General features: G+C 51.6%; 9 protein-coding genes across 9 annotated transcripts; 4 read left to right on the top strand and 5 right to left on the bottom strand.

The window, feature by feature from the left end:
* Positions 1–214: 214 nt before the first annotated feature.
* On the bottom strand, positions 215–1792 carry ALTATR162_LOCUS6686 (uncharacterized protein; the record flags this gene model as incomplete). Its single annotated transcript, XM_043314308.1, has 2 exons — positions 215–620; positions 672–1792. The coding sequence occupies 2 exons, from the start codon at positions 1790–1792 to the stop codon at positions 215–217; spliced, it is 1527 nt and encodes a 508-aa protein (XP_043170243.1).
* Positions 1793–2634: 842 nt separating this feature from the next.
* On the bottom strand, positions 2635–3221 carry ALTATR162_LOCUS6685 (uncharacterized protein; the record flags this gene model as incomplete). The annotated part of the gene is made up of 3 exons (XM_043314307.1): positions 2635–2656; positions 2708–3144; positions 3192–3221. 3 exons carry the CDS (start codon positions 3219–3221, stop codon positions 2635–2637), a joined length of 489 nt encoding a protein of 162 aa, XP_043170242.1.
* Positions 3222–3907: 686 nt separating this feature from the next.
* ALTATR162_LOCUS6684 (uncharacterized protein) lies at positions 3908–7481 on the top strand (the record flags this gene model as incomplete). The annotated part of the gene is made up of 6 exons (XM_043314306.1): positions 3908–4024; positions 4264–4532; positions 4586–5340; positions 5439–5920; positions 5969–6230; positions 6283–7481. 6 exons carry the CDS (start codon positions 3908–3910, stop codon positions 7479–7481), a joined length of 3084 nt encoding a protein of 1027 aa, XP_043170241.1.
* A 244-nt stretch (positions 7482–7725) lies between these two features.
* ALTATR162_LOCUS6683 (uncharacterized protein) lies at positions 7726–12505 on the top strand (the record flags this gene model as incomplete). The annotated part of the gene is made up of 4 exons (XM_043314305.1): positions 7726–8114; positions 8179–8627; positions 10618–10706; positions 10763–12505. The coding sequence occupies 4 exons, from the start codon at positions 7726–7728 to the stop codon at positions 12503–12505; spliced, it is 2670 nt and encodes an 889-aa protein (XP_043170240.1).
* A 1292-nt stretch (positions 12506–13797) lies between these two features.
* Positions 13798–14199, bottom strand: ALTATR162_LOCUS6682 (uncharacterized protein; the record flags this gene model as incomplete). Its single annotated transcript, XM_043314304.1, has 1 exon — positions 13798–14199. The coding sequence occupies one exon, from the start codon at positions 14197–14199 to the stop codon at positions 13798–13800; it is 402 nt and encodes a 133-aa protein (XP_043170239.1).
* A 470-nt stretch (positions 14200–14669) lies between these two features.
* On the top strand, positions 14670–15754 carry ALTATR162_LOCUS6681 (uncharacterized protein; the record flags this gene model as incomplete). Its single annotated transcript, XM_043314303.1, has 5 exons — positions 14670–14675; positions 14724–14739; positions 14791–15107; positions 15157–15423; positions 15470–15754. 5 exons carry the CDS (start codon positions 14670–14672, stop codon positions 15752–15754), a joined length of 891 nt encoding a protein of 296 aa, XP_043170238.1.
* A 1227-nt stretch (positions 15755–16981) lies between these two features.
* ALTATR162_LOCUS6680 (uncharacterized protein) lies at positions 16982–19825 on the bottom strand (the record flags this gene model as incomplete). The annotated part of the gene is made up of 5 exons (XM_043314302.1): positions 16982–18178; positions 18229–18586; positions 18637–18917; positions 18965–19281; positions 19333–19825. 5 exons carry the CDS (start codon positions 19823–19825, stop codon positions 16982–16984), a joined length of 2646 nt encoding a protein of 881 aa, XP_043170237.1.
* A 1362-nt stretch (positions 19826–21187) lies between these two features.
* Positions 21188–22951, bottom strand: ALTATR162_LOCUS6679 (uncharacterized protein; the record flags this gene model as incomplete). Its single annotated transcript, XM_043314301.1, has 4 exons — positions 21188–21274; positions 21506–22049; positions 22095–22606; positions 22661–22951. 4 exons carry the CDS (start codon positions 22949–22951, stop codon positions 21188–21190), a joined length of 1434 nt encoding a protein of 477 aa, XP_043170236.1.
* An 877-nt stretch (positions 22952–23828) lies between these two features.
* On the top strand, positions 23829–25843 carry ALTATR162_LOCUS6678 (uncharacterized protein; the record flags this gene model as incomplete). The annotated part of the gene is made up of 4 exons (XM_043314300.1): positions 23829–23870; positions 23936–24257; positions 24308–24536; positions 24583–25843. The coding sequence occupies 4 exons, from the start codon at positions 23829–23831 to the stop codon at positions 25841–25843; spliced, it is 1854 nt and encodes a 617-aa protein (XP_043170235.1).
* Positions 25844–26432: the final 589 nt, after the last annotated feature.

Below are 26432 nucleotides of genomic sequence, written 5' to 3'. Positions count from 1 at the left end.
CCATACTACTGTGATAATCCACATCAATATCAATGACTATGAGATGCACTGACCATCATTGCCAGCCATAGTCCGTTCGTAAGTATACACTGCCCATAAAAACCATCTCACCTCCTCCTAGAGCCAATCATGAGGACGAAGTAGGTGCTGTCGATATCGTTGTTGAAGTCGATCTCGCGCCCTGTGTAGTTGTCCATGACAACTAGACCCTCGTCTACCACTGCGACTTCCTAGGCATACCACCGATCTGCACGCTCGAGCGAACAGGATCCTTCCAATCCGGAGGAGTCGTAACCGTGTACTGCAGGTAACTAGCAACGGGCGGCTTGTACATCTCCATGTGTCCGGTCTCCGCGTTCCTCAGCATGGTTGGGCGAGTGTTCAGATGATCAGGGCGGATTTTCTCTTCTACACCGAGGAAGCCACCAGACATCTTGTCCAGGAAGATGGCGAAGTTATCAGCATGGTTGATGTTGCAGCGGGCGCCACGCGACTCGCAATGAGCCATAAGGGCGGTGGCGGACTTGAAATACTTGAGGCATTTGGTACACTTCATGCGTATTATGCGGTGTTCGCCGAGGATGTGTTTATCGAGGTCGGCTTTGATGTCAAAGTTTTGTCTGTCATCATGTCAGCGATAAGCCAATTAAAGAGCTAGATAAGGAACTTACTCGCAGACGAATGGGCAATAGTACTTGTTGACGATTGAGTCATAGAATCTCTCAGGATTCCAATCAGTACTCATCGGGTCCCAAAAGCGATCGCAGAGAATATTGAAGCCATGCGCATGCTCCATAGCCTCGTCGTGCGCAGAGATGGAAAAATCACTGGGAGGAGCCCTTGGCCTAGCGTTAGGAAACAGCACTGAACTCACTGACTTGCCCTTACGAGAGCCCCAGACCTTCACCTCGCGATTAGACGAAGAAGTACTGGAGCCCTGAGCCTCGGAACCGCCCTGAGCGAAAGATTCATACTGACTCTGAACAGAGTGGTGTCCGGAAGGAGAAGGGGAAATAGTGGGGAAAGCAACCGTGGCAGGGGATTCAATGACTGTTGAATCATCAGAGTCAATATCAGCATTTCCATTGAGCGACAGGCCACCCATCATCGATGCAACTTCCACATGCATGTCTGGAATAAAGCTGAGCTGAGTAGGTAGAGAAGGGTACTGACCGCCGAAGACTGGGGTGTGTAGCTCATCTAAAGGCGTGTCCGGCTTGATCGCTTCGAACTCAATGTCTTCGATATCTGCTTCATCGTTGATGGGATCATCGCTAAGTCTAACCCCACCGTCTTCTTCAAAGTCAACAGCTGCCTCGTACTTGGAAGTCTTCTGGTTGAGCCGAGCTAGTGACGGACCATCCTTTAATAATTCTGTGACGAGATGCTTGTGGACGATGTGGCCTTGGAACTGAGAGGCTGGAATGACTTCGCAATGACCGAATTCGAGGTGTTCGATAAAGAGGCATGCGCGGTAGAAGGACTTCTGGCAACCAATGCAAGAGAGCTTCTGATCGACTTTGTGGTTAAGCTCAATGTGACGCTTTAGGCCAGACGTGCTCTTGAACTCGTCACCACAGACGCGGCATGCCTGTCCGTGCTCTTCCGGGCGTGTGATCTTGTGCATGGCATAGTCTTCGAAGGTATCAAAGTCCTCATCACACTTAGGACAGTACTCGTGGTCATCAAAGTTCTTCTTGTGGTTCTTCATGATCTTTTCCGTGGCGAAGGACATGTTGCAGTCTGCATACGTACACTTGACGCGTCGAAGAGGTTCGAGTGTGGCAGGCATTTTGACTTCTTTCGTGCGGTTATTTGAGGTGGGACGAGGGAACTTCGTAGGGTATGATCTTGGCTTGTCTTCTAAGTGCTGACAGTCAGTTTTCGGAAAACTCGAGCACTGCAACATTACGCACATGCTTACCTGAGTGCGTAATGACACGGGCGAGGGTGTGCCGAGGATGGATGGTTGTCGAAACCCCACTTGCTTCGGGAACTGAGTGGTGCCTTGGGGGAAGTACAGAGAGTGTGTGGTCTGGGTCGAGTGTGTGCTGAAGCGGGTGAGAGCTTGATCTTGGCTGGATGTATGCTAAAGAGAGAGCTTTATGTCAGACCATCGTATGCGTTAAAGGTGGTGATGTAGAAAGGACGGAAGCTTGTAGCTTGTGGTGTCTATGTAGTTGAGAGACAGCTAGAGACGAAGGCAGTGTGGGGTCGGATTAGGCAGGCATGAGGGATGACAGGTGAAGGAGGTCTTGGGATAGGCAAGAGCGGTAGGTTTGTGCTCTCACTCAGGAAGCTGCCGTCCTTACCAACAACTAACATACACTGGACAACGAAAATGACCTCGACGTAGGAAACTCAACCTCTTCACGAGATACTATAATCAACGGAAATGGAACATGAACTTTACGGGCATTACATAAAATTTCCAGCAGCCTCTATCTCAAACCCGTCACTGCCTATCTTGAGCCAGTCGCCTTATAACACTAATAGCTTCGGTAGATTGGATCGTCTCATCTGCCACCTTTAAGCTTATTTGATAACTAACGTGACCATCAATGTCATAATTCACAATTGCAAGAGATGTTATACTTGGCATAGGTCATATCTTTGATTTCTAATACGATCCACCTAGAATCGCGAGTATGGCAGCCTGAACGCTTGTCAGTAGTTTTTTCGGAAAAGAAAAGTCATAAGAACATACCATTTGCCCCTCAGTGTAATCTTGGCCCACTCGCCCTTATCATCCGTCTCCTTCTCTACCTTGGTGCTGAATGAAATAGCACTCATGATGCCATCACCAAACTTCTCGTGCATAACCGCCTTGTATGCCTGTCCATAGTTCTGTACGATCTCGTATAGACGGTAGATGGTAGGGTCTTTCGGTGGCATGTCGAGTGTGCTGCCTCGGTTGGGGAAGCCTGACAGCTGTGATTCAAGCAGACCAGCGTCGATCTCAAGGATTTCAGATAGCTTCTTGATGTCTTCGGCGGAGGCCATGGCTTGGCCATAAAAGAGAGCGGCAATGGCAACTTCGTCACGTCCGACATGCTTTGCGATGGCTTCGAAAGATAGGTTCTTCTTCTTCTTTGCTTCGAAGAGGGTTGGGGAGGAAGGAGGAAGACGAGGGATGAGCTCTTCCTATGGGGGTTTTAGCTACGTACAACAACTTTTCGTTCATTCCTTACGTTCAGAGTAGCAATTGGGTGTTGCGCCATGGTGAAAGGCGTTGAGTGGAAGCACCGGGTAGCTGCGAGAGGTACAGTAGGTCGGACGGATCCAAATGTGCGAGAAGCCAACTTGGCAGAAACCGCAAGACGAGAAGAAAGAGCCATTGTGAAAGATATAATGAACTGGACAAACGGCTATGTCAGTGGTGTTGTGTAACGGCGTGGGGAGATAAGATGAGGAGCTCTCCAGCTGCCGAATAGCTTAAGCAGCCGATGATACAAGGGTACGTCATCTATATGCGCTGCCGCATCTCCATGCGACCCACAAGTTGTGGAAACTCTCGCCCAAGCGCATTGTACGGTCTGGGGAGCTGGTAGTATAACTCTCTTCGGAATGCGATATGGTGGGCAGACTGCCACAAGCACGCGTCGCGTACCATCGCGAAGGGCGTCGAGAAGAGGGGGGGAAGCTCCATAGTGGGGTGTTATGAGGGGTTACATCCTAGACCCTGGCACCGGGCCAACAGAGGGATATTAGGGTGCGCGCACTTCATTGGTGTCTGTTTCACTTGCTCAGCTCGTATGCTTCTCTGCATTGGCACATGCATGGTCCGTTTGCCGCTGGCGATGACGCGGGGTCATTGCGACCTCCAGCTCTGGAGCTTTGACAACACCCCATCGAATCCACACACTCTGCGCGACTGGTAAACAAACGAAAGCTTCAGTCCGGCACAATGTCTCGCCGAGACGATGATCTGGCATATGGTGACTACCATGGGCAGGAAGGCGAGGAGGGCGATCGCGGGCTTATAGGTGACATGGGTCGGCGTTTTGGCTTTGGCAGAAAAGAGGTCAGTACATTCTTTTGAAACGCCATGCTGTCATTGTACGCTTCATGTGTATCGAGCTGTTGAGGAAGTGAGATTGCCCCACTATCGATAGTCATAGCGTTGAGCTGGCCTAGTTATCCACTGTCGTCGACTATCTTTCGTCTCTATTTCTATTCCTCACCGCCTAGCTTGCTGCAGGGACAAGACGCGCATCTGGAAGCTTGATTGGAGTCTTCTGATTTCTGACTTTGACACCACAGAACAACCAACCCTCATCCTCATCCTCACACCAAAACAGCGGCGGCATGTCGTTCTTCAAGAAGCTCCACGACCCTCTTCACGGCTTCGTTTCCGATCTAAAGGATGCCATATCCGGAGACGATAATGCGCAGAAACCCCCACCGGGTACATACCAACAACAAGGAGGGCAGACACAGCCAGGGCAAGAGTACCACGAGCAACATCGCTTCTTGAGCTTCGCGCCTGAACGACATGGCAACGAGACCAAGTGGTATGTTGATGGATGCAGGTAAGTCTCAAGTGCCCTCGTGCGCTATATGTATTTCCAATTGAGATATGTAGCTACATGTATGCTGTCTCCATAGCTTTGGAGCGCGCCAAAGAGTCGATATGGATACTTGACTGGTGGCTTTCTCCCGAGCTGTATCTTCGCCGACCGCCAGCGAAGAACCAACAGTACCGGGTCGACCGGATGCTACAGGCAGCAGCAGAACGCGGCGTCAAGGTCAACATAATCGTGTACAAGGAGGTTACGCAAGCTCTGACTCGTAAGTTTTTGAATCCAACGTTACCCGACTATCTTCATTCTCTTCTACCGAGTTCGACGGATAGTTTCACTAAAGGCCTTACGCGGGTCGGCTTAGATGTCATATTCAAGAGTCTTGAAGAGTGGGAAAAGACAGATCCGCTGATTGCCCCTCCTATTACAGTCTCCTCAGCTCATACCAAACACCACTTGGAAGATCTCCACCCCAACATTGGTGTTTTCCGACATCCCGACCATCTACCAGATGCGGCGGTATTACAGTCATCTTTCTTCGCAGCCATGAAGAACATGTCTTTCACCCCAGCAAAGCTCGCCCAGCTTCCCGGAGACGGCCTAAAGGCGATTTACGGTGCTCACGAGGGCACTGTCATGTACTGGGCGCACCACGAGAAGCTCTGCCTGATTGATGGACATATTGCATTCATGGGCGGACTGGATCTTTGTTATGGCCGCTGGGATACTAACCAGCACGCAATTGCTGACGCACATCCTGGCAACATCGATCGGATAGTGTTCCCAGGTCAGGACTTCAATAACGCCCGCATGTTGGGTAAGTCATTCCCTCCTTGTTGGTTCGTGAGGGTTGTCGGACGGTAGACAGGGAGTCATTTCCTGCGTGCGGCGAAGAGATTTGCTAACACTGGATAGACTTTCAAGATGTCACCAACTGGGAGAACAACAAACTCGATAGGACGCAAAGCTCTCGTATGGGGTGGTCTGACGTAGCTTTGTGTATCTCTGGTCCAGTCGTACAAGACCTTCGTACTCATTTTGCGCAACGCTGGAACTTCATCTACGACGAAAAGTACAGCAAAAAAGCTACTAGATATGCCAGACTACCGGAGACAAGCAGCGGAGCTCAACAGGCTCCAATGCAACAGCGTGGATTCGAAGGTGAAGAAGAGGGTCAGCGCGGATTTGGTCGTGAAGAAGAGGGCGAGCGTGGACTGTTCGGACATGGTGCTGGCGGACATCTTCGCCAAAAGATGCAGAGCAAATTTGACCAGTACGGCCAGGAGCACTATGGCCAGCAACAGTCGCACGCGGAACACAGCTCCCAGAGTGGCGGCGTGGATTGCCAGATCACACGCAGCTCTGCCAAATGGAGCCACAACCTGGTCACTACTGAGGTAAGTGACATGTTCGATATACAAGAGACCAACTGACAACTCCTTTAGCACTCTATTCAGAACGCTTACTGCGAGATCATCCGAAACAGTAAGCACTTCATCTACATCGAGAACCAGTTCTTCATCACCGCCACCGGTGATCAACAGAAACCGATCAAGAATAAGATCGGTGCTGCCATGGTTGAACGCATCGTTCGCGCTGCACGCAATGGCGAGAAGTACAAGATGATCGTCATGATTCCTGCAGTGCCAGCATTTGCTGGCGATTTGAAGCTTGACGAGGCACTGGGTACCCGCGCTATCATGGAGTGTAAGTCATATATGTCTCTTCTGCATATAATTTGTTAACGACGATGCCACAGTCCAGTATGACTCGATAAACCGCGGCGGTCACTCAATCTATGAAGAGATCGCTAAAGCCGGATTCAACCCTATGGATTACATCCGATTCTACAATCTTCGTAGCTACGACCGCATCAACTCCAGCCAGATTATGAAAGAGGCAGAGCAACGTAGCGGTGTCTCGTACAATCAAGCCTCAGAAGGTTACGATGCGGCACATGACAACGCTCGCGGCTACCAAGCTTACCGTCCACCGCCATCCCAGGAGTATGGAGTATACGAAATGGACGGCTCCGGTCGCCCTCCCTCTCAAGGCAGGCCTGATGCTGGCCCGCAGAGCCATGGCAGACCAGGTGATTACGACCGCTACCAACAGGAAGCAACTAAGATTGGTGGTCGTCAAGGCCTCGGCGACGGGCGCTGGGACACTGTCAGTGAGTGCTACATGCTTGGTGGAGAGGACATCCGCAGTGTGCCTTGGGAAGGTAGTGCTGCCGACGAGATGGATGCTTTCGTGTCTGAGGAGCTGTACATCCACAGTAAGCTTTTGATCGCCGATGACCAGATCGTCATCTGCGGCTCTGCGAACCTCAATGATCGCTCCCAGCTCGGCGACCATGACTCTGAGATTGCGGTTATCATCCAGGACCCGAAGCCGGTTGACTCATACATGGACGGACGACCGTACCGTGCATCCGAATTCGCTGCTAGTCTTCGCAGAGAACTTTTCCGGAAGCACCTTGGTCTCCTCAAGCCCCAGGATATGGAGCGTCCGGATGCCAACTACCAGCCCATTGGTGTTCCCAACCAGTACGACTGGGGCTCGAATGAAGATCGTCAAGTCGTAGACCCATTGTCCGATGACTTCCAGAATTTGTGGAACTGGAGGGCGCACACCAACACTCAAGCTTTCGGCAAGGTGTTCCATCCTGTACCGAGCGACGAGGTCAAGAACTGGAAGCAGTACGACGAATACTACTCTCGGTTCTTCGGACAGGATCAGAAGGCGAAGGAGAACAAGAAACCTTCCTTGTACAAGTGGGGCCATGTGGTCGCGGAGAACTTTGCACAGGGCGAGCAGGGTGTACGTGAGGTCAAGGAGGTGCTCAGCAGTATCAAGGGAAATTTGGTGGAGATGCCTCTGCTTTTCTTAAAGGAAGAAGACATCGCGCAGGAAGGTATGGGACTGAACGCCGTCACTGAGGAGCTCTACACCTAGGTTTCACGACGTTGAAAAAGTCCAAACATGAATGCCACAGTAAGATCATAACAACATCTTGTGCCAGTGCGTGAGTAGCGGTAATACTGAGGAAACGGAGGTGGATCATGGACCCTGACTAGCCTCATAGCGGCGGGTGTTTGATTAGCGTCGATCGCCCCTGGTGTAACGTTCGCATGTGATATCCCCCAGATTTGCGCCAGTCCGTTGCGCAAACATCGTGTGTACTTCGTTTTGTGGCGCCATGCCTCGTCTGATAACAGCTCGCAATGTTGTCATATTCGTTAATGTCATACTTCTCACTGCGCTATTTTATCATCTGAAGTCTGAGCTTTGGGACAAGAATGCCGCCGCAGTTGGATCGGCCACTCTGACACACCTTCCCGACGAACTTTACGACGAGCAACAGCCGGACGAGTCATCGCGCAACCCAAAGGAGAAACCGCTAAAGGCAAATGGTGGTGTTAAAGCGCGCCGAACTGCAGTAGTTGTCGCGAGCCAGAGTTCTGAAAACGCGACGTGGCTCGAAGAATACTTCCCAGAGTGGGAGAAGAACATCTATCGTGTAGATGACGCGAATGCGCCACTTACGGTGCCCAAGAACAAGGGCAGAGAGAGTATGGTGTATCTGACGTACGTACTGGGCTACCTCTTCTGTCCTGAATGTCTCGCAAGCTAATGTCGGGTGCCGGCTCAGCTACATCATCGACCATTACGCCTCGCTTCCCGATAACGTCCTCTTCATCCACCCAAACCGCTACCAATGGCACAACGACGACCCAGACTATGACGGCCTTCCCATGCTGCGCCACTTCCAGCTGCCTTACCTCGAGAAAGAAGGCTATGTCAATATACGCTGCGCATGGTCCTTGGGCTGCCCGAGCGAGATTAAGCCTCTTGCTGAAGAAGGCGAACACAGGGAGGCCGTGCATGCCGGTGGGCAGTATAAGAAGGCCTTTGAGCACCTATTTCCAGGAGAAAAGGTACCCGCTGCCGTAGGCGTGAGCTGCTGTGCACAGTTCGCGGCCACCAAAGAGAAGATCAAGGAAAGAACCAAGGAGCAGTACGAGAAGTATCGTGACTGGATCATGGAGACAGATCTCGGTGATGCTATCAGCGGTAGAGTCTTTGAGTACTCCTGGCATAGTAAGTCTTCATCCCCTGGTCACTTGCGTGCCACCCCACCATCCCCCGCATGAGGCTCTGCACCTTTTGCTTGTTGCGATGGCGTAGACCATGTGTTGACATTATCGATAGTGATCTTCGGTAAGCCTGCCGTACACTGCCCGCGCGCGGAAGATTGCTACTGCAAAGTATTCGGCATATGCAACTTGACGTGCCCAAATCAAAGAAGTTGTGAAGGACGATATACTCTGCCGCCGTACTCGAGCCTACCAAAGGGATGGCCCTATGTGGGGTGGGAGGGCAAAGAACGCCAACGCGCCGCTCCTGAGCAGTGATGGACATACTCGTGGGCTTATCTTCGAGCTATTGCGTCTGTCTTTCCCTTTCTCGGACGAACATGCACTTCCACAGATCAGAGGGCTCAGCCGCGACGCTTCACTTTTTCCTTTCTATTCACTGGTACGGTTGAGTGTCTTAGCCTGATGCTAAGGGATACGAGCGGCCATGGTAATCAGTTGTGCGTGTCTGCACACGTCACCATGTGCCACGAAGTTTACGCTTGACGAGCTAGTTGGGTTACCGCAAGAGCTGGTCCTACACTCTTGTAAGATGCAGGAAGCGCAAACGAGTGACACAACCACTCAGCGCCCTTTCAAATGCCATCAAAATAGCGATGCATAGCTCATCCGTCGGCATTGAGGCTAGATTGTCACTAGAACGGTCACTCGGCGTCTAGTCGAATGGTTCCATCGCCGTGGATTTCCGCAACCAGATTGTCGATGTCTCTCTGGACCAAACAAGGAAATCGCAACTCGTTGTAAGAGTTGGTCACATGGAGGGACCGCATGTACTACCTACGCGACGGCTTACTATACGATCAACGATTCGCTAGGCGTTCTGGTATTTCTGGCCCCTCATGCACGAGGATCAGTAGGTTATATTCAATAGACCGCAAAGTGCTTTGCAGGATACCCGCTTCCGCGAACCTGAACCAACCTCTTCTTTGACTAGGCCAAGGCCGTTGAAGCTACGCTCATGCAAGTTCAAGGACTTATGGAGTACGTACCCTTGCAAAGCATGCATCTTTACGACGCCAGGCATCAAAAAGTCAATTTGACCGGGTTCTGGAATCAGGCTGGCGGCCGATTGCTCCAGTCAAAGCTGTAGTGGGTGTAGCGAGGCTGAGCACCTGTTGCGATAACATGGATAGGCACAGCATGATTGGGGCCAAATGCATTTGTTGGAGTCGCAGCAACCTTGCGAAGCGGAATATTCCATCAGCTAGCCATCTAGTGCTGAGTCTTAACCTGTTGTTTCATAGATGCGGGGATATCAGTAGGCTTAGACAGTGAGGAAGAGGAAGATTCGGCGGGGTACCTGCCTACAGAGCCGCATTTAGGCTTACGTTACGCTAAACGCAAAAGGATCTGAGGGAGGCTCAAAATGCTTGGCACATACCGTCACTCAGACTATCGTCGCACAAATCCTCGTCGTATTTCAGAACTCATGCGACATGACGAGTTACATCTCTCCGATCGGTATAGCGGTGTCGCACCTTGTGGCTCCGAATCAACATAAGCCCGGAAAATGGCATTGGGCTTTCCTCAAAGTTTTCAGCCTGACGACACACGAACATGCTAATGAACGCTAAATCAGGTCGACCCTTGCACCATTTTAGTTTCAGTCGTCGGTAGAAAGACTCAGTTGCCAAGGATGAGGCTCCGCGAAACCAGAGCATTCAAAGGCGCCCGTGCTTGCTGCACATCTTCGAGAAACAGTCCCAAGCTGATTGTTAGTAACACCACTTCTCGTTAGCTCGAATCTTCTTCTCTAGTCACACATCTCCAAGGCCTTCTTGCTTTTTCCTTGGCCTATTACTTGCATGGAGATTTACTCACGTGCCCTCTTCACCCCATCTCCGAGTGCCACTGTAGAGTTTAATCGCTTTTTATGAATACTTCTCTCGATCAACTTCCTTTTGACCTACTCTTTTGCGTCACCTTCCATTTAGACCTCGAAGACATTGTTCATCTTGGTCAAACATGTCGGCAATTGAGGGCTTTACTAGACGAAAGGACAGTTTGCAGACGCACTGTCGAAGTAAGCCGATGGAAAACGCTTGTCATGCTTACATACCATGCTGACGTTGCTTATAGATCAACTATCCATATACAGAAGAAGCATTGTTAGCCAGAGAGGAAAAAACTACCTACAAGCAAGCCTTCCAGGCTATTTATGACAGAAGAAATGCTTTGTCAACTGCACACCCTTTTTCGGCTCGCGTCTTAGGCCAGGGGAATACTTTTGTGTATCGTCAAGGGACTATATGTGTTTTTGACGCTGGAATGATCCATGTCTCGGATCTAAGCTCTCGATCGGATGCTGTTCGTCTTGATCTCGCCACCATTGTTCGGCCTGTTCTAGAGTCGAAGTTTAGAGCGTTTGGTAGCTTTGGCTTGCGCTTGCTTTACCATGCTGATGGAATACTCACTGTGCACGCCACACCAAATTATAGCTCAGATCATAGCCACATATTCGCTATCAAGACGGCGGCGAATCTTCCGATTGGGCAAAGAGTGATCGAATCGGTACAAGTGGCTAGATGTTCTAAGCTGTTCGCCAGGCATAACGCCCGTTATTTATACTACGGGACACATACTGGAGTAGGAGATGATGGCCACTCTAAATGGGAGATCGATGGCATCTCACTTGACGAGAACTTCCCACTACCGGAACGCGAAAGACCAGTATTGCTCGACAAGTTCCACGGATCTGATATCGGCTCTACGATTGCGTTTGAGATACATAATGACTACTTCTACGCCGTTTCGAATCAAGGCACCTTTGAAGTTGAAGAGATCGACTATACATCGTTTTATCATGTAGTCCGGTTCCCCCTCAATTCACCTTTGGCAGAAGATGTTTCTAAGGATGAGCGTCTCTATCGTCGCCAACACAAACAGGGGCCAATCCACGACTCATGGACCGATCTTACGCTACAGCATGATGAGCGTACAAACGAGACGGTGATTGTGGAGTCGCGGCGAGAATGGGCTCAAGCATCCTCTCGTCAGTCACGCACGTTCTATGTCACCAAACTGGACTTCAAAGAAGAGGATGATATGGAAGAGTTGTCCGACGAGCCGCTACTGCCTGAGAACGATATCTACGTCCCACTCCTAGACTCCTCGAACAATGCTCACTGGAAACCCACACCAGACCTCTACAGTTGGAGCCAACATCCCGAATTCTCACCTACCGATCCTTCACCCCGCTCTTTCATCCTAGCAAGAACCAAATTCCGGGCGTACAATTACGCCTCCACGTCCTTTGTCGATCTCGTAGAAGATGACCGGTGCTGCAACGACCCTTCTCAGCCCCCATGCCTCAGGCTCCGCATAGGATCACGACGCGAATTAGGTCTCGACTACGGCGTCGTAAGCTGCAAAGGAAAAGCCCCCATCGACGACATGAAGCCCAACTTTTTGGATACCCAAACACGATACCATCAGTCGCCTATCCGCATGTGGCCCCCTCCAGCATCTCGCTGCCCCTGCTCAAAACGTCTGCACAGTATACTTAATCCACCACTACCATCCAACTCCCCGTCGCACACAAGAAGCGTCACGGGTGTACTCGACGAGCAACGTCTAGTCTTCATGGTGAAACCAGGGCGCTCTTACGGCTCCAACGACGACAACACATCAGGCACAATCGTCGTGGTGGACTTCTCCCGCCCTCCTACATCTGTCGCCGACACACCCTCAGCGTTACAACCACCGTCTATGTCACGATGCGATAGCAAGATGGACGGTGAAGTGGACGTTCATATTGACCCGTCGGCGTGGCATTGGTCGTCCGATTCAAAGGGGCGTTGCCGAGCCAAAACGTGTCATTAAGTGGTTGGAATACGGTAGCCGTACCCGTGTGCAATGGGGGATGATGAAGGGCTGGGGATTTAGGGTGAATACTGTTAAGCCTCAAATGAGGCAGACAGAAAGTGGTGCGCATACCATGTCGTTATCAACATTGTTCTTTTGCGTCTTTTGCCTTGCTGCACCGCGAATACGAGGTTCTTACGATTGCGCATATGTATGCATGATGCAAGCCTCCTTGTATTTTACATGGAGCCGGCCGGTGAGCACTGCATGTGTGGACATGGACCCCGCACGAGGCTGTATTGCAGATAAGAGTGAGCGTGGTCCTCCAAAAGCACGCCATAGTCCTCTATCACTTCAAAAGTCTGTTCCCTGCTTCATCTCTCATAGCAATACTCATATCTTATTACACATTTTGTTTATACATCTTAGACCTGCGTGTCGTGACGGACGAATTGTGTATTCGACATGGAACACAAACATGCATTCTCTTCTGATTGTACCGGTATTTAAGACAGTCCCTGAACCAGATTCAACATCTGCGGTATGCGTCAATGCCAGTGGTGTACTCCAATAGAAAAAGTCTGTAGTCCAAAGCTTAGTCCAAGCGTTCACCGTTGAGCTGTATGATGATGTATTGACGCAGGTCCTTCCGGACATGCACACCTTCACAAGCAAAGTTTAGTTCCTGAGTGAGCATGACAGTGCGTCTTGGTATGGGTACGAAGCAAGTTGTGGATAACGCATATAATATCGGACAAGTGTCTTCATTGATCTATGTGCCGCATCCGCATGCATATTTCCATTTAAAAAAATGCCCAATGCACTCACTATTAGAATCCTCCGAACATTCTAGACTCGAGGATTCAACATGTGAAAAAGTAGGAAGGTGCCAATGTAATGTTCGTTTCGCCATGTAACTCCAAGCTATGAGATGTAATGTAAAGAAAAAGCGGAAGGTGTGACAGACCAGAGTCGGCCCGATAGTAGTGGGGAAGTATATACAATCGAAATGAAGTTGTCACGGTAGAAATATCGGGCCGTATCATGTAGGCCAGCGGAGACGCTCTCTTCACCGCAAACTCAAGAGAAAGGTATAGCGAAGATGTCCCGGTGAGAATGGTGGAGTGATGACCTCGTGAGATTTGAAGACTTTGATGTCCGGACCCACTCCGTTTGAAGATGAAGATGGAGCGACCGCTCACGGCCGACTTTGACCGGCGAATTGTCGTCGCAGTATGTCCATGTTTGTTCGCAATATCATGGAAACATTCATTGGAATGTGAGGAACTCGTAGCCAACTTGTAGTGAAGTTATAGTTCCATGCCGTCAAGATCTCGCATAACACAAGCCATCTGTGCCCGTTTCGCAGCCTCAGCAAGCAGCGCGGCCTGATTGAGGTAGTTTGTAGTCTCAGCTGCAGTCTGGCCGGCTCCTGACCTGTTCGGTTGGTACTCGAAGCTGGGGTGTCGTTGTGCTTGGAGGCGAGGCTGTTGCTGGGCTTGATGCGACTGCTGGTTCAGGGAGCCAAAGTACTGGTGGTTCTGGGGACTCGTTGACGGTGAGACAGGCGGTGCAGACTGAGTCGAAGATCGTGAGGCGAGGCTAGAAGCGGACGTGCTGGTGTAGCTGGCGGTAGATGTGCTGGAGGACTGGAGTGCAGAGAAGGCTGGTCGACTAGACGCGCCGTATTGTTGTTGCGAGTAGTTGGACATGTTGGCGAGTTATTGGTATACGTTCAGCGAATAAGTGGTATATAGTCGTCGAAAGGCGAGCCGCTGGGAGTAGAGGTGTATGGAGGTTACAACGGCGGGTGAGGCGAGGGAATGAATAAAGTAAATAGTAGTCTCGTGGTAGCTCGATATTACCCTGTATTGACGATCTTCAGCGCGCACCTAGAACAGTTACCGCGTGCTTGTCTAGACGTTGTGTAATAAAGGCTGAAGTCGGAAGAAGGGGAGTAAAAGCAGGATACAGGCAAAAGGAAAGAGGAATGACCTGCAAGATAGGGAAGGGCATAATGCATCGGTACTACTTGGACCGCGGCTCGGGATTGTTAGCTTGTGAATTTCGTCACAGACCAATCTGATCTGCCGACGCTTGCCATCGCATCGAGACGCCAGTTTTCTTTAGTTTTACGCGGATTACCACTTGCAGGCAAAGAGTTGCTCGCCCTACTCGCAACATGCCCGTAAGTCCTCGATGAACCTTCCCCAGATTCGCCTACTGACATGGGCAGCTCATTTTAATCTCAGGTTCCACCTTCCCCTCCATGCCCCCCGCCATTTTCCGCTAACCCACCCAAGGTTTCCCTTCCGCGGGCAAGACTACCAGAGCCGCCCAGCTAAAGGAATACTTCGAGTCCAAGATCGCCAACTCGCCCCCTGATGCGCGCACTTCTCGTCTCAAGGTCCATCTCATCAACGATCAGACGCTGGGTGTGTCGCGCTCCGTCTATCATACCGCCAAAGCCGAGAAGGATGCACGCGCGGAGGAATATTCTGCCGTCAAAAGAGTCCTGTCGCGCGATAACATCGTTATCGCCGATGGCTTAAACTACATCAAGGGCTTCCGGTACCAATTGTACTGCGAAGCCAAGGCTCTCCAGACGCCAAGCTGCGTTGTCAGTACACCATGTTCGTGGGAGAGGCACACAACTGACAGTCCTAGAGCTGCACATAGGGACGCCGGCTGAACGATGTCGCGAAAACAACAAGAAGCTCCTAGCGGACAAAGATAGTGACGGTGGCTATGAGGAGGAAGACTTTGAGAACCTCATCTTCCGGTACGAAGAGCCCAATGGCATGACGCGATGGGACAGCCCGTTGTTCATCGTGGTCGAAGAAGACGAGAAGCCGCCGTGTGATCAGATATGGGATGCCATGGTAGGCAGCGACGGCAAGATGAAGACTGTCAAGCCGAACCTTGCGACAGTGCTGGTACGTACCCTAGATGTATCAAGGAATGCCGTCTGACGCGTAGTAGAAACCAGCGACAGAGCAGAACTACCTCTACGAGCTCGACAAGACCACGTCCGATATCCTCACTCAGATAATGGTATACCAGAAGGATCACCCTGGCGAAGGAGGTGGAGAGATAGCCGTTGCCGATGTCGAGAAGCCTATCGAGCTCCCTGCGATGCCCATGACGCTACCACAACTCCAACGCATTCGTCGCCAGTTCATCACCCTGAACCGTCAACATAGCTTTTCCAAAGCACGGATAAAGGAGGTCTTTGTCGACTATCTGAACGCCGAGTTTCTGCGCTAGGATGCGATATCGGAGTTGTGTGGTAGCAGTGTCTCGTCTAGGCGAGTTTTCTACGGACATATCCTCATACATCGCTGCAAAGGAACGTTGAAGGATGAGCGGAATAGACTGGGTACCGACAGCTCAGTAAACACCAAGATGCTTGCACCCTGCTTGAATCTTCTTACAACAGGACGTTTGCACTACCTGTCCGAATCCTCCCGACCTTTCAACAACACCCCTCAACTGCCGTCATACGCCATAGCCACGTTTGTAGCGATGATTGGTATGCCTGTCCTTGCGCTTACGATGGCATGGTGTGACCTAGTTCGATCACCCCGCATTCTAACGTATGCACCCTGTCCATGGCAGACTACAGGAACACTCTGACGTTAAGCTTGCGGATCTGCGAAAGGGATGGAAAGAAAAGTGCTGTTCAGAGTTTATGATTGGGTGCAACAGCTCGATTAGCGTTAACCTCCAATACCAATTTGCATCATGGGAATGAGATGGCGATGTATGACGTGTAAGCATTACGCGAAAGCTTCAATCAGGAAGCACCCAGGCAAGCAATCGACGATCATGACGCTTCCCATTGTGGTGTCTCACAGAATCGTCATTTGTTCTCATTCTGCTAAACCGCACCGTATTACGACGGCTATGGCCCGATGAGCGCTTGATTACGTGTTACGCATGTCTCATTATACTCAGCTCTATCTTTGATACATCTCTAGCGCTACGCCACACCGTCTATTTGCAGCTCCCCATGATATTGTACACCGATGGCTCGATCGCAAAACCCTTGAAAGTCCCCACTCCCAAGGAAGAAGGGCCACCCCGCATAATCTCCACGTGTGAACCATGTGGGTCCTTTATTGCCGTACTAGTGCGCTAGCTGGGATGCGGGGGGTGTGTGGCTGAAATGTGGAAAGTTACTTCCTTTCATCCGATGTAGGTAGGCTGAGGGATATGGTAAAACAGAAGTTGCCGGTGGGAGGCGTTGAGGGCTGAGAAGATGGTGATGGATGTAGCAAAGCAAAGTGTTGGAATTAACAAAACTATATGCGAATATTCACAAAAGAGAACAGCTAGTTCCCCATCCTATCGTTGTCTCTTTTCGCTCTTGCAAGAAGCGTGGTATCTCAAAAACAGCCCAACTGCGTCACCGTAGGTAATACCTTATACGCCAGACACCTATTCTTCATATGTACACCCCTCGTGTCATCGTTATTTCATCGAGGTACCAATTTACAACCCGCAATAGGTAGGATCCATGCCCGTAAGATTCGCTGTGCTATCGTAGTCGCCGGGGATCATGATACCAGGGTACAGTCTATCGCTGCCGGGCGTGGAGCCATAGTCACATGCACCGGTGCTGAACTCTTCTCCACTTGTCAAGCTCTCATCACTGAAACTGAGGACGCTCTGAGGAGGTGGTGCCTCTGAGCTGTAGCTGTCCCAGTTCCAGACGTTTGGTGACCAAGTGACGTTGCTATCGGTACTGGCTGATTGAGGGGCAACTTCGACGAGAGCGTCTGCTGGTGTCCCGCCGTAGATTGTGTCATAGATGTTTGTCTGGCCATTGTCAAGCGAGGAAAGGAGGCGCTCCCAGTCGGATGATGAGACCTCGGTCTTGATACCTTGGTTGTTTTGCAGAACGTAGCTGGCAAGTGGATCAGTGGCAAATGACAGATAGTCAATATTGCGCTGCTGCTCCTGTTGCTGCTGCTGCTGTTGTTGTTGAGAAGTTGGCTGGCTTGGGCGACGCTTGTTCGGCATCGAGAAGGACGCACGATGTGACAGTGGGCTCAGTGTGGGTTCCGAACGAGCAATAGGAGGCTCTGATCGAATGGATGATAGACTTGTCAATGACGCGTTGGCATGTACCCCGACATTGGGTGAGAGAGTAGGCAGGGTTGCGCGACGGGGTTCTTGATCTTGTCGGGCGGCCTTCATGGTGCTTGGTGAAAAGCGAGCTGCGAGGGCTTTGAGGGACTTCTGGGTAGCGCGGAAGGTATCCAGAGGCGCCCCCATGCTGCCCTCTGAGTTGTGTCGTGACAGTGGTGGGGCTGGCATTTGCTCCACACGAGGAACAGCGACAATGCCGCAGCCCACACGACGGAACTCGGCATAGCCAGCAGCATTTCCACGCTCAAGCATGTCCATGACGGAGCATACGAGGCGATTGCTATCCTTGATCAACTTGCCCTCGCGAGCAAGTGTCAAAGTCTGGAAGAGCAGGCCGAAGCCAGCTTGCACGAGCACTTCATTACGGTTGAGGCAGAAGGAGAAGCTCAGCTTGCGCTCGTCAAGAAGTTCGACAATCTGCACGATGTGCTTGCAGGCATCGCCAACGGCTACCACGGCTGACGAGCCCTTGTCGCCAAGATTGGCGACGACGGCTGGGCGATATACCAACGCCCTAATGTGGTGGTAGGCGAGAGACTGGTCTTGTCAGCATGATAGAAATGCACATGAAATCAATAGTTACATACCAGAACAGGGGATCTGCTGCTGGTGACGTTGGTGCTTGGCTTGTCTTGCGCAAACGTCAGCTTGAGATGAGGTGCAAGGTTGCTCTGCCAGTCCTCCAGCTCGTCGGAGAGCGACGCAATGGTGCGGAAGGAGATGTCATGTGATGCAGATCCGGGGTAGAGCTCCGTCAGCACCTTGGATAAGATGCGCGACAGGCGGAAGAGAGCCAGTGCGCTGGAGAGCTTAGTGTACTCGCCGGGCAGGGTCGGCAGGAACCCCTTCTCTGTGACGTATTCGTCGTCGGCATCTACCGGATACTCGCAATGTACATCTTCCTCTCGGATCAGCTTCGGGAGTCCGAGGTGTGCAGCGGAGAGACTAGAAACGGTCAATAAAGCAACGGCAGAGTTCGGCGGGAAGATGCATACCAGTCAACCGTGTACAGCGACCAGAACAGCTTTTTTCGCGTTTCGCTCGTCAGTGCATCGAGCGCGAATCGCTTCTGCGACTGATGCAAGCCAAGGCGTTGCGACAGGCCGACGGCCAAACCCTTGTACTTGAGCACGCGAGAATAGTCAGCCCTCAGCAGGCTGAAAATCTGGGCAAGGACGAGACATTGCAGCGTTGCGACGTCATTCTCCATCAAGAAGCTATCAATAGCGCTTTGCCACTGAGCCTCGAATGACTCCACATCTTGACCGTCACGTGGCTGGAACAGTCAGTACACGCTGAATATGTATCGCAGGGCATACATACATCGCTCGATAGCGCGGCAATTCCGAAAACCATGTTAAGTTGTGCAATAGATTTCTTGTCGCTCATGGTATCCGGACTGGCCACATAATGCTCGTAGAGCGATAAGAAGGTCGGGCGATGAAGAATCGGAAACAGAGGTGCCCATTCTTGGAAGAAGATGTTAATCATCTGGTCTGAGACCAGACGTGGAGGAGCCTTGAAGGAAACGATACGCTTGGGATGAGTAGCAGTTGGTCGGGATCCAGCGCCGAAGAAGGCGCTCGAGTTAATGTCGGTAGACAATCTACCTGTTTCCTGTGCTTTTTGCTTAAACGCCTCTGCGAAGTATTAGATGCGCTGCATGCTATCTCGGTAATGGTAAGTCTTACCAACAAGTGTCCGTCCACTCGAGCTGCCTACGAAATACGAATCTTTGTTCAGGTCGTCAAGTAGGAGCGGTGCCTGCTGCACCTTGAATGTATCATCTTTGTCTTGCGATTCCTCTCGAATCTCTGAGGATCCAGGTGAATGTATCGAAGGTAGTCTAGCAGTTGAATATGCTGCAGGGGAGCGTGTGTGCATACGTGACAGCATGTCAATTTTCTCGTCTTTCTCGTCCAGTAACTCCTTCAGATCGCGGACCTCTGCCTCCAATACGCGTACGCGCTCTTCCAACGACTCTGTGTATCCTCTGGGAAATGCACGACGGCTGAGCTTGTCACTCGTCTTGCACTCGAATCCGACATTTGTGCATTGCGTGCAGCTGGGGCGAATGCCGTCGCATCGTATCTTCTTTGAGCGGCATCGATCACAGGCTTGTGCGATGCGGCTCTGGCAGCTTGAGCCGACCTTGATCACTTTCATGGGTAGTATTCCAGGCATTTTGGGCGTCGTTCGTTGCGCGTCGTCGGTGGTGTGGTCGTATTCGTCCAAGGCCCAATGGGCGGTCACTGATAGGTCGTGTCACGTTCTGTCATCCAGTGCTCCGATATTCGAGTGTCGTCCGCGTATCGTTGATGAAGTCTTGAATTTTTTCTTTCGCCAGGCGTGTAACGATGTAACTGTACAATGATCGGGTAATAACAGTCAGGGCGGATGCGTAGGATGCACGAGTGGAAAGGGTAGAGGGAAGAATCGGGGACGGCCTGGCAGATGTAAGCTGCCACCTGCCACCCTTGCTTAGTCTTTCTCTGGGGAATTTGTGGGCGGCTGCGGGGCGAAGGCGCCATCCCTCAAGGGAAAGCACGAGCAGCACATCTTCGCCGATACTTTCTCGTCCACTACTGGCCACTAAACCTTACAGCTTGCCGCGTTGCGATCAGCATACCTGCTTATCAGATTTGAGACGGGCTTTCTTGGCGCTCCTCAGCGGCCTCTCACGACGATGACTAGAGTTTTCTACGGGGTGGTGGCTTCAGCGACAGTGAACGCCCACGCTCAGATCATCCTTGGAGGTCGGCCCGAATGCTGTGATTGAGCCACCCACTACTCTGTCAATTGTAACATGCTCTAGGCCTGTGTAGCGACAAAATATTGCACTTGTCTTAACCGGATGAGCATCGTCTACAAGGGGGCTTAGCAGGCAGCCATTCGCTAACAACCGCAATATTTGGTACCCGTATGACTGCTACTCATGAGCGCACTCTATCTGGCACGTTCTGGAAGACAGGAGGTGATCAATGTCCTTGTTGACACGGAACACCCAACCTGCATTCTGTCATGACAGGCTTAAATGCTGGTTATATCGACTGGGGGCGGATGAATGTGGACAACGCGGCACGCCGCTTATCGCAGCCAAGACCCAACCCGTTCTGCACATCAATTCTCCTAAGCTCGAGCAGGAGTCTTTTCGCGTGTCTGTGATTGATGTTCTACGCGGCCCTGTATATAAGGCTGAACGTGTGAATGTTAGATGTCTCCAACAGTGGCTGTTCGGGAGGGCGGCCGCGTGAGCCGTCTGAGCCACATCGGTCGTATAGAGCATGACGAGAGTCATCCCAACTGCATCATGTGCATGTTGACTTGCGGCGTCGTTTCTATATGTCTGGGCGCAAACTGTGGGTGAAGATGTACGTTAGATGATTAAGAGGCGTAATATGAATGGCGGAGAGCCGATGCTTCTATTGATCTTCTACCGTAGACGCGCTGCTTCCGTCGTGAATGCAGGGCACGTGGGGAGGTAGTAGATTGGCTAGGTTCCACGACGCTATATGACCTCGTCTAATCGATGTGGGGTCTTTGCGTTCAAGAGAAATCGTCCTCTTCATCCTCTCCTCCCTCATCCAATCCAAGATAATGAATAACAGCTTCTGTGTCTAGGAGTTTGGCTTTCTACATGCCGTCAGTGTGGTTCCAAGGAAAAGATGCAGGAACAGCAGTGCAGTAGTCTGGCGGTCTAGCAATCTAGCTCATCAAGCGCATGGTGCCGACCTTGGTGCGACAACACACTAGGCGAACAATTGTTCAAGTGCATTCTGTGACACATGGCTTCTGATGGTATTGTGTGTGAAACATACTATGATGTAGCTTTGGGCGCGGGGTATGAAGAGATAATGGTCTTACCTCGCTGTCAAGTGTGGACGCAGTACGCTCGAGCATATCTAACTCCAGATTTCGGAGTCGCTCCGCAAGTCTCCACGGCATGTCCCGCATAGTGCTCTCCCGTCTAGCGCGCTTTGATTCCTTGAGCGTGTCGATCTGTACGTCAACGCGGTTTTGCAGGAGTACCGTGGCGCGTAGTCGAAAAACATCCCATGCTGGGTCTTGCTCAAGATGTTCCCGTAATTTGACGGTATCGAGTGCCTGCTCCTTCCAAAAAGACTGGATGTCTCTCTTGCCATCCGTTGTTTGTCTGACCTTGAAGTCCAGACCGTCTTCTTCATTGACTACAACAAGCCATATGAAGTCGCTTTCCCAATGTATGGTGCCGTCTTTCTCAAAGATGCGAAAGCCTGGTGCAACCTTGGAAACGTAAATCTTTGCAGGTCTGAGGGGGTCGTCGTCTGGAATATCAAGGTCGAGGAACATGACTTTCGCAGAGGTCATTGCGTCTTCGATAAACCCATATGAAAAGATATTCTCACATGCGCCTTTGTCGTCGCCGTATCTATCCTGGTGAGCGAGCTTCGTGTGGTTCGTTGTGATGACCTACGTGATCGTGACCTCCTCGCCAGGTTCTACATGTTTGCCCTCGCGAAGTAGTAACAGACCATTTCCGTCACCATCAGTTTCGTACAAGGCGGCTGTTGCATCTCCCGATGCGTGATTCGCCATGTCGACACAGGGCACCATGCAGTCGCCAGTACCTGGGAACTCCAGAGCCCTAGAGCGGTACATGGCATCGACGCACATCCAGTCGTCAAAAGTCAACATACCACTGTCTTCATCCCACCAGTACTTTTTACACCAGCTGATGGACTCTGTAGCAGTTCGCAAATCCTCGAACTCGCGAAGCAGACCATTCAATTTCGCACTGACTGCAGGTTTGAGCGTAGTTCCAACTAAAAGTTCCTGTTCTTCCTCGGTCCAGAACGTGGGAAGCAGCTCATCTGGAAGGAACTTGATATATTCTGTGAGAGGATTCGGAACACCGACTTCGTTTGTCTCGGGACAGCAAATGGTAACTTGGAGAAGTAAAAATGTGAGTATGGCGCCTCTTGTCGTCTGTACTACGTTAGTGTCGTGGATATCTGGATGTATTCTAGGGGGCTGTCACACCCTTCCGAAGTCCCCAAGAGCTTCGAGGACTTCCCGGAGATGGTGATCTGACTTTGCGAGGAGTCCAATGTTCTGGCGAGAGATGATCAACTCATTTGGCACGACAAGCATAGGCTCAGCGACGCCTCCTTGGAGCTTCTCGTCAGCGATGATGGTTGATCCTCTGTTCTCGTAGCCTGGTAATGGGCCTACTTTGACACCATTGAATTTGACACCATTAAATGTGGCCCATGCAGGTAAGACGTTGATGGGCTCTTTGAGCCATCCCTCTGTCCTGCCTCTCCGAATCATGGTAACGTTAGAATGTTAGATGAGGCTTTACAAACGCACGGCCGCGGCCCACTCCTACTCTGCAACACACAAGAATTGTGGGTCGCCAAGGATATCTCCTAGAACAAGGCTTCAACTCTGTGGAGTTTGTACGATGACTGCTGACTGTTGAGCGTCAAAGTAACACAAAAGAAATGACAACGGCTAGATGGCCGTGTGCGGTAAGGCGATTGTGATGCCGATGGGCTCTAGTGCAGGTGGTGCAAATTGTCCGCGATTGCTGCAGCAATCGAGATGCAGGCAGCCCTCTGGAAGCCCGTATACTGGACCCTGTGAGGTCATGCACACACGACGACAGCTGCAGGTCCAAGTCTCGCTGCTGCTGGTTTCCTAAGAGACGAAATCAGACAGAGTGGTAGCTGGCGAGAATAGGACATGGTTGCAAAGGAGAACATGTGTATCAGGTCACGTATAGGCAATGCACACGGTAAGCAACAGGGAGGACCTCACCAGATGTTGTGTTGTTATGGTGCTTGGGCCAAGCCGTCTAGAGTTGTTATGATGGCGTTGACGGGCATGCCGAAACCGCGGAGTGGAACTAGCGGGAGGGGCCGTGCACCTGTAAACAACAACAACATGGAGGATGTGCTTAAACCTCCAACCATCCGCCCGTCACACATCTTTACTGTTATTCCTTACCCCGACCGCAGCAGGACAAGCAGACGCAGACGGCACTTCCGCCACCAGCTCCAGAACGACGACGCATCTTCCTCTGCGCTGCGCTGCCGACATCGCTGCTTCCGTCCCTAGCCCGCATCCCGTCCTTGCCCAGCTGTAATCCGCACCTGAGGGTCGCGCCTTCTTCTCCATGGCTTCACCACGCGATCGAGTAGCCAGGATGTCTCGCGCATCCACGACCAGCTACGGCCAGGTCATCGAGGTGAGCATCACAACAAACACCAAAACAAAGCAATTGCGGAACCCGTTCTGATCGAGATCTCCTAGTACATCCAAGACCGACTCTACCTGGCATCGTACACGAGTGCGCCTGATGCCAACACGCCATTCCCCTACCCCAAGCAGAGCCAGTCGCCTTCCAAGCGGTCATCGCGCGCCCAAGCAGGTCCTACTGCCGCAGGGCCCAAGGCGCATCCCCCCGTCTACTTTAGTATCGACAAGACGCTCCTGTACAACGCCTTCCACGGCGACTTTGGCCCACTGCACATTGGTCACCTCTACCGATTCGCTGTGCAGCTGCATGAGGTTTTGGGAGACCCAGCCAACGAGGACCGCGCTGTCGTCTTCTGGAGCAGCGCCGACTCGAGGAGTGAGAACACTCCACCACCTTGACTCGATTGCACAAATTAACATGCCTAGGTCGCGCAAACGCTGCCTGCATTCTCGCATGCTACATGGTGCTCATCCAGTCATGGCCACCTCATCTGGCTCTGGCGCCCATTGCCCAGATGGACCCGCCCTGCATGCCATTCCGCGACGCCGGTTACAGCCAGGCCGACTATGTTCTGAACATCCAGGATGTCATCTACGGTGTATGGAAGGCCAAAGAAGAGGGCCTCTGTGGCCTGAAGGACTTCAGCCTTGAGGAGTACGTCCAGCGAATCGTATTGGGTGAACCATGCTAACAATCCTAGGTACGAGAAGTTTGAGCGCGTAGACATGGGCGACTTCAACTGGGTCACTCCCAACTTCCTGGCCTTCGCCTCCCCACAGCAACAACCCACACACGAGATCCCAGCTTCATCACCCATGTACGCGACGCTTCCTTCCAACATCGCCGAGATTCAACGATCTGGACTCCCCGGTCCCTTCAAGAATGTACTTTCGCACTTTTGCGCGCGCAACGTTGGCCTCGTTGTACGATTGAACTCCGAGCTGTACTCCTCCTCCTACTTCACCAAGCTCGGCATCCAGCACTTGAACATGATCTTCGACGACGGAACATGCCCACCGCTGTCACTCGTACGCAAGTTCGTCAACCTCGCACATGAGATGATTACAGTGCAGAAGCGCGGCATTGCAGTTCACTGCAAAGCTGGTCTGGGACGCACTGGCTGCTTGATCGGAGCCTACTTGATCTACAAGCACGGCTTCACCGCCAACGAGATTATCGCATACATGCGCTTCATGCGCCCGGGCATGGTTGTCGGTCCCCAGCAGCACTGGCTTCACCTCAACCAGGGCACTTTCCGAGAATGGTGGTTTGAGGACACTATCAAGGCAAAGCACGCGCAGATGATGCCCTCGACGCCTACCAAGTCACCGCACAAGCAGCGCCTTGCTAGCAACGGGCAAACCTTTACACCTCCCAACGGATCGTCGAAGCGCGCTGCGCTCGGTGAGATTGAGTCGAACGAGCGAAGCAACTCAGGCCATATCGGAGTATTAGAGGACAACCTGCCTGCGCCGACACCAGGGCAACCGCGAAAGACTAGCAAGCTTTACGGTAACGGCCGGTCACCACAGCGCATCGACGAGAACGAGCCCTTCACCAAGTCGCATACAGAGGTTAGGGCAGACATCACACGCTTCGATGGCGAGTCGGACGAGGAATTCCATCTCCGCCAGATCGCGCGACGTACCTCGTCACGCTCCCCTCAGCGTTCACCAACCCTCAAGGACAAACAACGTCGCGCTTTCAGCACCACATCCGTCGTTCAGACATCTGTAACACATACCTCTTTCGGTTTTGGTGAGGAGAGCGACCTCGAGAACACTGCTCCGGCTGGCATCCGGCCAAAGACACCAAAGGAGAAGAGCGGCAGTGGCAGCATCAACATGGGCAAGATCCGATCGAGCCCTTCGCGCCGGAGCACCGACGGCAAGTCTGCTGTACGGAAGACCAGCGGCCGTGTCGGGAGCTTGGGCAATGCCATCTCCCGCCCAAAATCATGAGCAACGTCGCTGGATTTTGAGTTTCTGATCTTCCATCTTCATTCCGGGAGTTCTAGCACGGCGTCTTGGGACTCGACTTTCATCGTCACTTCGTTTCTTGTCTCAGTCAATTCTTCGTCGCACAGCATGCCATCGGGCTTGGCGCTACATATGTCGTCTGCGGGCGGGCGTTTTGGATCACTAAAGTGTGCATAATGGTGTTGGGTCATCATTCTGGGAGTTACTGGGGGGCGCATGGTGTGCTAATGTCTCTTCTCTTTCCACTGTTTCGTTACCAGTCACTGTTGCTGCATCTTTACCTTAGTCTTGTCCCTTTTCGCGGTAATCTGGCTGCGGATATGTTCATGACGTGTATGAGTTGATGACTACTTCTAATTGTCCAAAAACAATGGCATGTTCTCTTCGAATCAAGTTTACCATGCGCGAAACGTTATGTCGTGAGATCTTCATGGTTGCTACCCTTTGCTGAAGATACAACAAGTGTCCTTTTAGGTTGACAGAAGCAAACCATGCACAGAAGAAATTGAACAGTTACACGTAAGTCTTATACTACCCTGTAGCCTACGATAGTACTAATATAGGTATTATC

This window comes from Alternaria atra, assembly GCF_907166805.1.
Source record: "Alternaria atra isolate CS162 genome assembly, contig: 25, whole genome shotgun sequence".
Classification (NCBI taxonomy): domain Eukaryota; kingdom Fungi; phylum Ascomycota; class Dothideomycetes; order Pleosporales; family Pleosporaceae; genus Alternaria; species Alternaria atra.
This window is presented reverse-complemented; position numbering and strand designations above follow the sequence as displayed.